The sequence below is a fragment of the Macaca mulatta genome, chromosome 16 (genome assembly GCF_049350105.2).
Source record: "Macaca mulatta isolate MMU2019108-1 chromosome 16, T2T-MMU8v2.0, whole genome shotgun sequence".
NCBI classification, from domain to species: Eukaryota; Metazoa; Chordata; class Mammalia; order Primates; family Cercopithecidae; genus Macaca; species Macaca mulatta.
The window spans coordinates 91,757,425-91,770,331 of record NC_133421.1 but is presented as its reverse complement, the minus strand read 5'-3'; the positions used below and the strand labels follow the sequence as shown (position 1 = coordinate 91,770,331).

Genomic DNA, 12,907 nt, shown 5'->3' with positions numbered 1-12,907 from the left:
AAAAAGTCTGTATGTGTCTCTGGTGATATATTTCATCTTCATGTCTATTTTGTCTTATATTAGTATAACCATTCCAGTTCTCTTTGGGGTACTGTTTGTATGGCATATCTTTTCTCATATTTTCACTTTCAACCTGTTTGTGTCTGTGAGTCTAAAGTGTGTAGATTGCGGCCAGGTGAGGTGGCTCACACCTGTAATCCCAGCACTTTGGGAGGCCGAGGCGGGCAGATAACCTGAGGTCAGGAGTTCGACACCACATAGTGGCTGGGCGAGGTGACTCACGCCTGTAATCCCAGCACTTTGGGAGGCCAAGGCGGTGGATCACCTGAGGTCGGGAGTTCGAGACCAACCTGGCCAACATGGTGAAACCCCATCTCTACTAAAAATACAAAAATTAGCCAGTCATAGTGGTGGGTGCCTGTAATCCCAGCTACTTGGGAGGCTGAGGCAGGAGGATCACTTGAACCCAGGAGTTAGAGGTTGTAGTGAGCCAAGACTGTGCCATTGCACTCCAGCCTGGGCAACAAGAGTGAAAGTCTGTCTCAAAAAAATAAATAAAATAAAAAATAAGGCGTTTAGAATGTAAAGAACATATAGTTGGATCTTGTTTATTTCTTAACCCACTCTGAAAATCTTGGCCTATTACTTGGAGTGTTCAATTCATTACCATTTAATAGTATTATTGATACAGTTAGAGTTACATATGCCACTGGTTTTTTTGTTTGTTTAGTTTTTGCTTTGTTTTGTTTGAGACAGTCTTGCTCTGTCACCCTGAATGGAGTGGAGTGGAGTGATGTCAGCTCACTGCAACCTCCGCCTTCTTGGTTCAAGAGATTCTCCTGCCTCAGGCTTCCCAGTAGCTGGGATTACAGAGGCCTGCCACCACGGCCGGCTAATTTCTTTCTTTTCTTTTCTTTTTCTTTTTTTTTTTGAGATGGAGTCTCACTCTGTCACCCAGGCTGGAGTGAGTTGGTGCAATCTTGGCTCACTGCAACCTCTGCCTCCCGTGTTCAAGCGATTCTCTTGTCTCAGCCTCCCAAGTAGCTGGGGTTACAGGCTCACGCCACCATACTCTGATAAATTTTGTACTTTTAGTAGAGACGGGGTTTCTACTAAATTAGCCCTACGCCCAGCTAATTTCTATATTTTTACAAAAATTATGTATTTTGTATGTATTTTTTTATTCCTCTGTTCTTCCGTTATTGCCTTTGTTGTGTTAAATGGATATTTTCCACTCTACCACTTTAATTTCGAATATATATATGAAATATATACCTCATGATCCACCCGCCTCGGCTTCCCAAAGTGCTGGGATTACAGGTGTGAGCCACTGTGCCCAGCCTACTTATTATTTTTATTAAGACGGAGTCTCACTCTGTTGCCCAGGCTGGAGTGCAATGGCGCAATCTCTGCTTACTGCAACCTTTACCTGCTAGGTTCAAGCGATTATCCTGCCTCAGCCTCCCAAGTAGCTAGGATTACAGGCACCCATCACCATGTCCAGCTAATTATTGCATTTTTAGTAGAGACAGGGTTTCACCATGTTGGTCAGGTTGGTCTCGAACTCCTGACCTCAGGTGATCTGCCCACCTCAGCCTCCCAAAGTGCTGGGATTACAGGCGTGAGCCACCGTGCCCAGTCTTTTTCTTTTTTTTTTTAGACAGAGTCTCACTCTGTCACCCAGCTCACTGTAAGCTCCGCCTCCTAGGTTCACGCCATTCTCCTGCCTCAGCCTCCCCAGTAGCTGGGACGACAGGCGCCCGCTACCTCGCCCGGCTAATTTTTTGTATTTTTAGTAGAAACGGGGTTTCACCGTGTTAGCCAGGATGGTCTCGATCTCCTGACCTAGTGATCTGCCCGCCTCAGCCTCCCAAAGTGCTGGGATTACAGGCGTGAACCACCACGACTGGCCATGTTCTTGTTTCTTCGTATGTCTCATAATTTTTAAATTGATACTACTTTAGATAATATATTGTAGAATGGAAATTCCGGATTCGAACCCACTGGTTGGTGGTGGTTTTCGTTGGCTTAGTGACTTGCTCGGATGAATTCTGCAGGGTGTTTCCCCTGCAGGCTGTGTCTACAGATGTGTTTGTAAGTTAAAAAAAGAATTCTTTTCTATAACATTTAAGTCTGGCTTCCTAAGACTGGCCCCGGGATCAGTGTAGCATAATGGATAATTACTGGTTTGAATACTCTGCTTTCTCTTCAGATCATATAAATCTTTTGCCTTTTACAATTACTGGTTCGATATTGTGCTTAAACATTCTGAACCACTAGGGCCTCCAGCCTCTGCTGATGGTGCTGTGTGGGATGTGGGTGCATTTGGAATTCAGGCAGTTTACAATTTGTCCTTGGCTTTTACTTTTTGCTTGTATAAAGCCTCATGTTCAGCCAGGGCGGTGGACAGCTGGGGTCCTCGCCTGTCTTTCCATAGTGTGCACCCAGCCTTGTAGACCACCAGGGACACCTGGCCACCTCTGAAGACCACCGAGGCTGTTCTATTTGCGAATGCAGAAAATCTGAGGCAGGTCTCAGTTAATTTAGAAAGTTTATTTTGCCGAGGTTGAGGCCGTGCCCATGACACAGCCCCAGGAGGTCCCGACGTGTGCCCGAGGTGGTCGGAGCACAGCTTGGTTTTATATGTGTTAGGGAGACGTGAGACATCAATCATACATGTGAGATAAACACTGCAGCCAGCAGCGGTGGCTTACGCCTGTAATCCCAGCACTGTGGGAGGCCGAGGCGGGCGGATCACCTCATATCAGGAGTTCCAGACCAGCCTAGCCAACGTGGTGAAACCCCGTCTCTACTTAAAATACAAAAATTAGCTGGGTGTGTTGGTGGGTGCCTGTAATCCCAGCTATTTAGGAGGCTGAGGCAGGAGAATCGCTTGAACCCGGCAGGCAGAGGTTGCAATGAGCCAAGATCGCGCCACCGCACTCCAGCCTGGGTCAGAAAGCAAGCCTCCGTCTCAAAAAAAAAAAAAAAAAAAAATTGATTCAGTCTGGAAAGGTGGGACAACTTAAAGCAAAAGCCATGGGGGAGGGAGCTTCCTGGGCACAGATAGGTGATACACAAACGGTTACAATGTTTTGAGTTTCTGATTAGCCTTCTTTTTTTCTTTTCCCTTTTGATCAGTCTTGCTCTGTCGCCAGGCTGGAGTGCAATGGCATGATCTCAGCTCACTGCAACCTCCACCTCCCGGGTTCAAGCGATTCTCCTGCCTCAGCCTCCCGAGTAGCTGGGACTACAGGCGCCCGCAACCACGCCTGGCTAGTTTTGCATTTTTACTAGAGACAGGGTTTCACCGTGTTAGCCAGGCTGGTCTTGAACTCCTGGTCTCAATGTGCACCACCGCACCCAACCTCCTGATGAGGCTTTTCAAAGGAGGCGGTCAGATGCGCATCTATCAGTGAGCAGAGGGTGACTCTGAACAGAGCGGGACGCAGGTTTGCCCTGGGCAGCTTCCAGCCTGAGCTTTCCTTAGTGATTCTGGGGGCCCAAGAGATTTTGGTTTCCCATGTTTTATGTACTGAATGTTCTGGTTCAACTTTCGACTTCGCTCTCAGATATGGAGAGCTCTGACAAAGCTTCCTTTTGCATCTGTCGGGTCTCAAATGCCTTCAGTTTAAAATAACCTTCACATCCACTCTGGGGTTCCGAGTGGGTCCCCACAGCTCGAAGTCACCCAAGGAGGGTCCACGGGGTGGAGGAAAGTCGATGAAAGGTTGGCGGCTGCGGAAACCCAGGGCGGGCAAGGAGGGTCCCTGGAGGTTGATTTTCCGCAACGGATCGGCTTTCCGAGGCGGCAGGTGCGTGGGTTCGAGGCAGGGCTCTGGGGCCGCTTTAGGCGAGAACCGGATGAAGCCCTGAATTCGAACCCGGGGGTTGGGCAGCGCTGGGCCTCAGCGCCCACGGTCTACCCGCGGCCCGGGCCTTATGTGCGCCTCAGCGAGGCCCAATTTCCACACAGCCGGTGCCTCGTTTCCAGCGAGCTGTCGGTGAGTCCCGGCGAGTCCCGACCCCTCTCTAGCCACGGCCTGACGGGCACAGTGTTGACCTCGTCCTCTGACCTCCGACCCCGCGCCGCGACCTCTCGTCGCCGGTCCCCTCGGAGCCGGGCGCGGTTTCCAGGGAACGCGTTTCCCGCCGCACCGTGGGCCGCCCGGACCGCGCAGGACGGGGCACCTTCCGGTGGCGGCGCGGAGCCCTGGGCCCGGCTGCGGCCCGGCGGCGGCCCCGGCGCTGTGCGCGCGTTCGCGGCGGCCCGGGAGCGGCAGGGGCCCCGGGCGGCGGCGAGGCCGGAGCGGGGCGGGCCCGGGACACCGGCTCCCGGCGCCCTCGGAGCCAAAGGCGCGCGGCGAACACGGCGGGGCCCTCGCGCGGTGAGGACGCGTAGGCGTGTGGGCTCCTGTCACTTCACATCGCGAACGCTGGCCGCCGCGTGGCTCTGGCCGAGTCTCGCGAGGGGCGCCCCTGTGGCGTTTCGAGCCAGCCGGGCCGCCTGCGGAGAGGGAAGCTCTGCCCTTCCCCTGGCCTGGCGCGGAGCCAGTTCTCCCGGGAAGGGGCCGGGGGTCCTCGCAGGGCCCGGCCGCGGCGTGACCCTGCCGGGGTCCGAACTTCACCGCAGGGCGGCCTGATCAGGGCCAGGCCCGTGGGGACGCTGGCGCCACGGTGTCTTCCCCCTTCACGCCACTCCTACCAGGCCGACATCGAGTCTCGCTCCCCAGGGAGGGTCAAGGTCCAGGGGTCCAGCGGCTGCCCCGAGGTCCGCTAGGAGGTGGCGGCACTGGAGTGGCCTTTCTCCAGCCTGCACCGACCCCGCCTTGAGTGCCCCTGCGTGTGACCAACGGTGGAACCGGAGCGGCCTTAGAGACTGACCGCTGCCTCTGAGTTGAGTCTTAAGGCCCTCGTTGGGCCTGGCTGAGCCCCCGGTCTGCGCCTTCCCCCAGCCTGGAGACGATGCCAAAGCTGCAGGGCTTCGAGTTCTGGAGCCGCACCCTGCGTGGCGCCCGCCACGTGGTGGCCCCCATGGTGGACCAGAGCGAGCTGGCCTGGAGGCTGCTGAGCCGGCGCCACGGAGCCCAGCTCTGTTACACGCCCATGCTGCACGCCCAGGTCTTCGTCCGCGACGCCAACTACCGGAAGGAGAACCTGTACTGCGAGGTGTGCCCCGAGGACCGGCCCCTCATCGTGCAGGTGCGCGGGAGGGGCTGTGGCGGCGGCAGCGGTTGGGTCCCGGGCCCTGGAATGCCCGGGGAAAAACCCTTCCCTCTGTGGCCGGACATCACTTCCAGCCTTTCCAGACAGCTCAGTTCCAGGAGGAGAGGGAGAAGGTGGCACCAGGCGTGTAGAGTCCACATGGCCACAGCAGTGGTTCCTGTGGTGGAGCCAGGGCTGCCAGGTGCACCTCCCAGAATCCAACCCTATTCTCTAGGAGCTGGCTGAGGCAGCTGGAGTGCTGTGAGGTTCGCAGCCCTGCTGGGGCCTCTGGATTGCTGCTTCTCACACTCACACTCCCTCTTCAGAGCGAGTAGAGATGGCTCTGCTCTTCAGAAGTCAGTGATTGTGGTTTCTGCCACAGTTCAGAAAATCTGTAAATCCGGGTGGTTTGGGGACTCCTCCTGGCTTTGTCATAGTGTAAGCCTTCGCAGGACAGGGCACCCTCCTGCGGTGAACCTGGGCCCACACCCTCCTGGGGTCACACTGGACCTCTCATAGGGCTGGGCAGCAAGGGACTAGCGCCTGGCTGGGTGCAGCGCTGACTCCTGCGTCTTCTCCAGTTCTGTGCCAATGACCCGGAAGTGTTTGTTCAGGCGGCTCTCCTGGCTCAGGATTACTGTGACGCCATTGACCTGAACTTGGGCTGCCCACAGATGATAGCCAAGAGAGGTGAGCTCCATGTGGAGCATGGGGGCACCCGGGGCAGGGGCCAGAGCCAGCTCAGTGCAGCCCCAGGTGTGGTGAGCTTGGAGGATGGCAGGCCTTGCCTCTGTCGTGACTGACTCAGGCTGGAGCCAGCCGTCCTCTGTGCTCTGCCTCTGGAGGGTGGCTGTCCTCAGGCCTTCGGGGCTGGGGGCTGAGCCCTACTGGCTCTCCCTTCCCTCAGGGAGCTCCCTCTGCATAAACATGATTGCTGATACAGGGTCCCCGCCACCCCCTTGCACTGCTGTGTGTGGGGCTGAGCCTGTCTACCTCACTGGGCCCCTGAGGAGGTGTTACTTGGTCCCAGACCGTGGGACGGTGGGGGTTCCATTCAGCACCTTCTGAGCTTAGGCAGCTGGGCAAATAGAGCCCCTGAATCTGATGCCGACAAACCACTGCTCTGACTGTCCCCCTGCCCCAACTAGAGACACTGCTGGTTCTGGGGACCTACGTCCGGCCTGGCAGGGCAGCTTCTGGCCTGCATGGACGGAGGAGAGGGTGCAGAGGGGGTGCAAGGCCTCGGCTCCACCAGCCTTAACACAGGTGCCAGCCAGGCCATGCTTGCTCTTTGCAGGTCACTATGGTGCCTTCCTGCAGGATGAGTGGGACCTGCTCCAAAGAATGAGTGAGTTGGCTGGGTGGGTGGTGAAGGACCCCCAGAGACCCTGGAGAGGGACACATGGGCACTGTCTACTTGGTTGGGGCTTAGGAGAGGACAGGCGTTGGCAGGAGCTCTCAGCATCACCCTGGGGCTTCCTGCTCAAAGCAGCCTCTCTGCTGGGAGGTGGTGGCTGTGAAGTTGCCTGTCCTGTGCCACCCACCCCTTAAAACCAGACAGTAGGTGCCAGGACAGAGTCCTTGCTCGGGCCCAGCCCCAGATGTCCTGGGAGATAAAGCTGGCCTCGGCCCTGCTTGTTTGAACTTGGGAGGGCTGGGGGAATGGCGGAGGGAGCCTGCCCATCAACCTGAGGGAGACACCCAGATGGTGGCCCAGGCTGCCTCCCAACCTCCCAGCAAAGCTGCCTGGACTCCGCTATCTGTGGGGCCCTGGGCTCTGGGGCTTGGCCGCTAAAGTGGGAACACCATGGCCCCCTCGGAAGCTGCCTTTCTTCTCCCCAGTTTTGCTGGCCCACGAGAAACTCTCTGTTCCTGTCACGTGCAAAATCCGTGTCTTCCCGGAGATTGACAAGACCGTGAGGTACGCCCAGATGCTGGAGAAGGCCGGTTGCCAGGTGAGCCCTGGTCTCGCGGGGGTGTCGTGGGCCTTGGCTGGGCCTTTGCGCAGAGGACACAGCTGAGGCTCTTCCTGTGTCCACTCAGACACTGTGCACTGTCGGCCTCATGGGGGCAGTGGCCCTCCTGACTGGCCTGCCCCCACTGACTCTGAGTGCCACCACCCCAAGCCCAGGCCTTCGCAACATAAACTGCTTTCCTGGCTCCAGAGTTTTGTCTCTGTGGATAGAGTAATGTCAGCATCTCTACCATGTTTCTAGTGTCACAGAGGCCGGCAGGGCCTCCTTTGGGGATACTCAGCATCCAGTCTCCCTAGAGGGTCAGGAAGGGGCCAACAGGCTGTCAGCAGAGCTGCTCCCCTGCCTGGGTCCCCTGCACACCGAGCCTGGCCTGGGGCAGGCCTGGATGGGCTGCTGTCTCCAGGGGTGCCCCTCAAGACACTCAACCTTCTGAAGGCAGACAGCAACCCTGGTGACCCAAGGGGCTGCTGGGCCCAGGCCCCACTTTCCCCCTGTGCCCCACCAGCCTGGAGCTAGTCCCTCCACACCTTTGGCCTTGGGCAGTGGGGATGCTGCCACTTCCTGGCCTGACTCTTGCATGGGCCTGGGCAGCACATGCAGCCTGAGGCTCCCACAGAGTGCAGAGCCTTTGGGGCAGGCCCCAGATGGTCTTTCCTCAGCCCTGCTTCAGGAGCTGAGATGGTGAGGGAAAGGTCCCTGGAGTCGGGCATGGGGCACAGGGCTTGGAGGGGCAGAGGGGGCTCGGAGGGGTGGAGTGGGGGTGAAGGGGGCACGGACGGGCACAGGGGACTCTGAGGGGCGGAGGGGGCACAGAGGGGGCTCAGAGGGGTGGAGCAGAGGCAGAGGGGGCATGGAGGGGCGGAGGGGGCTCTGCGGGGTGGAGGGGGCTCGGAGGGGTGGAGTGGGGGTGAAGGGGGCACGGACGGGCACAGGGGACTCTGAGGGGCGGAGGGGGCACAGGGGGCTCAGAGGGGTGGAGCGGGGGCAGAGGGGGCATGGAGGGGTGGAGGGGGCTCAGAGGGGTGGAGCGGGGGCAGAGGGGGCATGGAGGGGCGGAGGGGCCTGGAGGGGCGGAGGGGGCTCTGCGGGGTGGAGCGGGGGCAGAGGGGGCATGGAGGGGCGGAGGGGGCTCTGCGGGGTGGAGGGGGCTTGGAGGGGCGGAGGGGCCTGGAGGGGCGGAAGGGGCTCTGAGGGGTGGAGGGGCTTGGAGGGGTCAAGCGACGGCTGGTCTGTCCTAGTTGCTGACGGTGCACGGGCGCACCAAGGAGCAGAAAGGGCCCCTGTCAGGCGCAGCGTCCTGGGAGCACATCAAGGCCGTGCGGTGAGTGGGTGTGGGCGGTGGGTGGCACAGCCCTCAGTCCTTGGGGCTTTGCTAGAGGGTCCAAGCTCCACACCGCAGGGTGCTCGGCTCACCTGATGCCCGTGACCACTGAGGGGGCTAGGGCCGTGGCTGGGGGCAGCATCGCCTGGGAGCAGAAGCTCCCTGCCAGGATGGAGTCAGGGCTGTCCGGGGCCTGGTGGTGTGCTGGGCAGGTGGAGGGACAGGTGTTTCTCTGTCAACAGGAAGGCTGTGGCCATCCCTGTGTTTGCTAATGGGAACATCCAGTGCCTGCAGGATGTGGAGCGCTGCCTCCGGGACACGGGTGTGCAGGGCGTCATGAGTGCAGGTGGGCAGGGCCCGGGACAGCAGCTGGGGCCCCATGCACAAGGCCTGATGCCACCACCCAGGTCGGTCCTTCCCAATGCCTACTGCCCTCCCCACCGCGCTGTTCGCAGATGGTGTTCATCAATCCCAGTCTGCTCTGAGGGGCCTGACCTGGCCTTGTCCCTTGTGAGGTGGCACAGGAGGGTGTCCTGAGTGTCCAAGTCTTTCCTATGCCATCCACCTGGAGCAGCCCTTGAGGCGTCCTTCCTCCCCTTCCTCCCACAGAGGGCAATCTGCACAACCCCGCTCTGTTTGAGGGCCGGAGCCCTGCAGTGTGGGAGCTGGCCGAGGAATACCTGGACATCGTGCGAGAGCACCCCTGCCCGCTGTCCTATGTCCGGGCCCACCTCTTCAAGCTGTGGCACCACACGTGAGTCGCCCCCTAAGGCGGAAGCCACGTTGGGGGGTTGCCCAGGCAGATACCGTCAGAGCCCACCTGGGGCATTTAGCAGGTTTTGTCAAAACAACTTGCTGCTAAGTCAGGTCTTGAGGGGCTGGGGTGACTTAGGAGTGGAGTTGGACGAGAAGAGACACAGGTCCCTGTGTGCCCAGTGCTCAGCCTGGGGCCTGATGGTGGAGCCGGGAGCCCAGCCTGCATGACGGGGCCTCTGTCTCAGGCTGCAGGTGTACCAGCAGCTGCGAGAGGAGCTGGCCAAGGTGAAGACCCTGGAGGGCATCGCTGCCGTGAGCCGGGAGCTGAAGCTGCGGTGTCAGGCAGGCGCTGGGGCTGGTGGGAGCCTGGCCTTGCGGGGGGTGAGGGCCAGGGGCCATGACCAGGGCCTTGGGCTTTTGCAGGAGGAGATATCCAGGCAGGAGGGAGCGAAGCCCACCGGCGACTTGCCCTTCCACTGGATCTGCCAGCCCTACATCCGGCCGGGGTGAGAGCCCAGCCAGCCCTGGGCAGTGATGTGCGCCAAGGTGTGGGCTCTACCCTGTGCCCACAGTGCTGCGCCTGTGCCGCTTGTCCTCAACCATTATGGCCAGTCAGCTCCTGCCCGAGGGAAAGGAGGAGGGAGGTTTCAGCTCCAAGCAGCACACACCTGCCATGTGCCCCTCGGTGTCCTAGGTGGCGGGTGCTGGTGACTCAGCTGTATCCTCCCTCAGTGGACACTGAGATTTTAAATCTTTTCTTCCATAAGATACTTCTCTGAGCTCCTCTGATCCTGGAGTTGCCCGTGGGTCAGTAGCTTGACCCCAGCTTCTGCTGGGTTCTCAGAGGTGAGGCCATCTGTGGCCACAGCCCTGCCTGGAGCTGGTGGCTCAGAGCTCGGGGCTGCCCGAGCTGTGGACTCCATCTCGGAGGCCCCAGACTCCCTAGTGGCCACTTCTGAGTGGGCTGCGCACTGCCCATGCTCCTCACAGCAACAGCACTCACCATGGCCGCCTGGCGCCTCCTCACCCTGGGGCCCCACGCGGGCTCAGGCCCGTGTGGCTGTGGCTGCTGGCCTCTCACGGTGTCCTTGGGCTCTGCCCGCTGTCCTCCCCTCAGGCCCAGGGAGGGGAGCAAGGAGAGGGCGGGTGCACGCAGCAAGCGGGCCCTGGAGGAGGAGGAGTGTGGCACGGAAGTCCTGTCCAAGAACAAGCAGAAGAAGCAGCTGAGGAACCCCCACAAGACCTTCGACCCCTCTCTGAAGCGTAAGTGCTGCTTCTGCTGATGGGCCCGAGAGAGCCTCTTCATCACCCCCATCCTCCCTGTTGCCAGTGACAGGAACCTATACTTGGGGTCAGCAAGGCTCAAGGCCCAGAGCTGGAAGCAGATGCCTGGGGGCCTTGGCAGAGTGGTCAGCCAGACTTGGGGCCTGAGCACAGGGAACCTGTGCAGGCCACAGCCCAGGCATGTGGGACATGGGCTCAGTGAGTCAGATGGGGCTGTGGGACAAGCCCCTCAGCCAGGTGCCACCCAGGTGGCCACCGAGGGGCTTGTCTACAGCTCAGGGCCTCGGGTCCCTGCAGCTGTCCCTGCCCAGCCTCACACAGGACACCTGAGAGGGAGGCTGGGGTCCCCGCAAGTGTGTGCTGGGCCAAAGGTGCCAGCAGGGTGGGCTGGGAGAGATGGGATGAGGCTGCTCACCCCTCTCCTCTTGGCCACCAGCGGCAAGGCCTCAGCCCAGTGCCGTCTCCCCTGAGACCCCTGTGCCGTATCCTGGGCCAGCTCATCTGGGCCCTCAGCAGGTGGCAGCCTCCCAGATTTCTCTGACAGCTTTACAAGCTGCAGGGAGGACCAGCGATGACCCTGAAACCTTCCCATGTAACCCCCAGGGCGCTGGCCAGTCCACAAGCAGCTGCCACGTCAGCCCGGTGCCAGCAGTCCCCGCCTGCCACACTGCCCCCTAGGCCACCGCATGAGGCAGCTGGGAGAGGCAGGAAGTCAGTCTTTGGGTTGAATTCTTGATTTGACCCTTCTTGGCCCTTTTGCTTGGGAGACCTGGAACTGAAGGGCATGGAACCCCCCTTGGACCCTGTGGGCGGGAAAACAACTCCCCTTGTCCCTGCCTGGGGGTGGGACAGATGAGGCTGCTTGTCCTGCTGGGGCCCCCCAGACCACCTGCTTCGTGTCCGTTTCCTGCAGGATGGTGCCCCCCACATCCCCTCACCCATTGCTCGCAGAAGGAAAAGCAGATGTGGCCAGCCTGTATCCTCTGCCCTCCCTGAGCCTCCTGGCCTGGCTGACCACAGCTGGCACAGACGCTGTCAGCAGGCTCCATGCAGGTGGACGGGGCAGCCCCCACAGCCAGGCCACCCCGGCCCTCACTCACCAGCACCCTTTTGTTCTTTTCCTAGCAAAATATGCAAAGTGTGACCAGTGTGGAAACCCAAAGGTGAGTGGGTTCCAGCCACCAAGGCTTCAGCTCTGGTGGGTGGGCAGGGTGGTCTCCGCACTCGGGGTAGCAGGTCTGGTGCCCGCCCAGCTGGGTTTGCAGTGTGGCCCAAGGTGGCATGGATGCCTCAGGACGGCTCCTTGCTTCCAGCCAAGCCCCTGCCCAGGACTGGAGTGGGAATAAGTCTGGGTGGTTGGGTGAGGGAGAGGCACCTGGCTTGGGGGCGGTCCCCAGGGCTACATCCAGGCCGTGGGCATCTGGCAGAGACTTTCCCAGCGGGGCTGCTCCCCTGCTGGCCAGCCTGGCCCCAGGAGTGGTGCTGGCCACAGGCTCCCGAGCTTTTCTGTGCCCAGGGCAACAGATGTGTGTTCAGCCTGTGCCGCGGCTGCTGCAAGAAGCGAGCCTCCAAAGAGACTGCGGACTGCCCAGGTGAGGGCGCCTGCCCCCCGCCCCGCAGCAGGCAAACAGGCCCCTCCGCCTCCTGACCCCCCGACTCCTCTCACTCGCTCTGCCAGGTCACGGATTGCTTTTTAAAACCAAACTGGAGAAGTCTCTGGCCTGGAAAGAGGCCCAGCCTGAGCTGCAGGAGCCTCAGCCGGCAGCACCCGGAACACCAGGTGGCTTCTCCGAAGTCATGGGCAGTGCCCTGGCCTGAAGGCCCAGAACCCCCACCCCCAGGACTGCTGCTGGAGCCTGGACACGTCCTACTTAAGGAAACGCCTTTTACTCAGGGAATCTCCTGCTACTTAATGTGGAAAGACACGCCCATGCCCCCCTTCGGCCCACTCTGGGGCCTGGAGATGCTGCAGTGGGGAGCAGGCCCCAGGCTGGACCTGCCCTGTCCTCAGCACGCGTGTGCAAAAGCGAACAATAAATCATTTCAAAGATGCAAGAGCCCACAGCCTGTGACCACCGCCCCCCAGACTCACGGAGGCACGAGCCGGGGCAGGTGCGGTTGGGGCTAGTGGGGGCTTCTGAACAACTGGATACGACTAAGTGAAGGCAGCGCATGGGCATCTGTGCAGAGGAAAGTGGGGGCTTAGGTCCCCTCCCCGCCTCCCCTAGGCGCCTCCATAGGCAAGTGGCCAGAGCCTCCGGGAGCTTCCTGATGCCGCACAGCCTTGGAAGCACAGCCTGCGGGCCACAGTGGCCGCTGCTGGGGGCTATTGAGCCCGCGGGCCAGGCTGCCCATTTGTCTCACC

At 60.1% G+C, this 12,907-nt stretch overlaps 1 protein-coding gene across 4 annotated transcripts; it reads left to right on the top strand.

The window, feature by feature from the left end:
* Positions 1 to 4,196: 4,196 nt before the first annotated feature.
* Positions 4,197 to 12,594, top strand: DUS1L (dihydrouridine synthase 1 like). 4 transcript variants are annotated; one of them, XM_077973352.1, is made up of 14 exons: positions 4,197 to 4,388; positions 4,956 to 5,202; positions 5,787 to 5,895; positions 6,503 to 6,553; positions 7,048 to 7,160; positions 8,420 to 8,502; positions 8,745 to 8,848; positions 9,112 to 9,256; positions 9,504 to 9,600; positions 9,682 to 9,764; positions 10,376 to 10,521; positions 11,668 to 11,705; positions 12,059 to 12,134; positions 12,221 to 12,594. In XM_077973352.1, exons 2-14 carry the CDS (start codon positions 4,966 to 4,968, stop codon positions 12,358 to 12,360), a joined length of 1,422 nt encoding a protein of 473 aa, XP_077829478.1. In that variant the 5' UTR covers positions 4,197 to 4,388; positions 4,956 to 4,965; the 3' UTR covers positions 12,361 to 12,594. The 4 variants fall into 4 exon arrangements, 2 of the variants coding, with proteins under 2 accessions (XP_077829478.1, XP_014976110.2); XM_015120624.3 differs by lacking the exon at positions 4,197 to 4,388 and having other exon boundaries at positions 4,401 to 5,202; positions 12,067 to 12,134; XR_013407468.1 differs by lacking the exon at positions 4,197 to 4,388 and having other exon boundaries at positions 4,402 to 5,202; positions 11,146 to 11,705.
* Positions 12,595 to 12,907: the final 313 nt, after the last annotated feature.

What these genes read in the sequence shown, in the direction of transcription:
- DUS1L (XM_077973352.1), top strand. Translation starts at nt 4,966, where the DNA reads ATGCCAAAGCTGCAGGGCTTCGAGTTCTGGAGCCGCACCCTGCGTGGC. An exon ending in AGCTGAAGCTGCGGTGTCAG is followed by an intron (nt 9,601 to 9,681) that starts GCAGGCGCTGGG and finishes GGGCTTTTGCAG; the next exon opens with GAGGAGATATCCAGGCAGGA. An exon ending in CTTCGACCCCTCTCTGAAGC is followed by an intron (nt 10,522 to 11,667) that starts GTAAGTGCTGCT and finishes TTCTTTTCCTAG; the next exon opens with CAAAATATGCAAAGTGTGAC.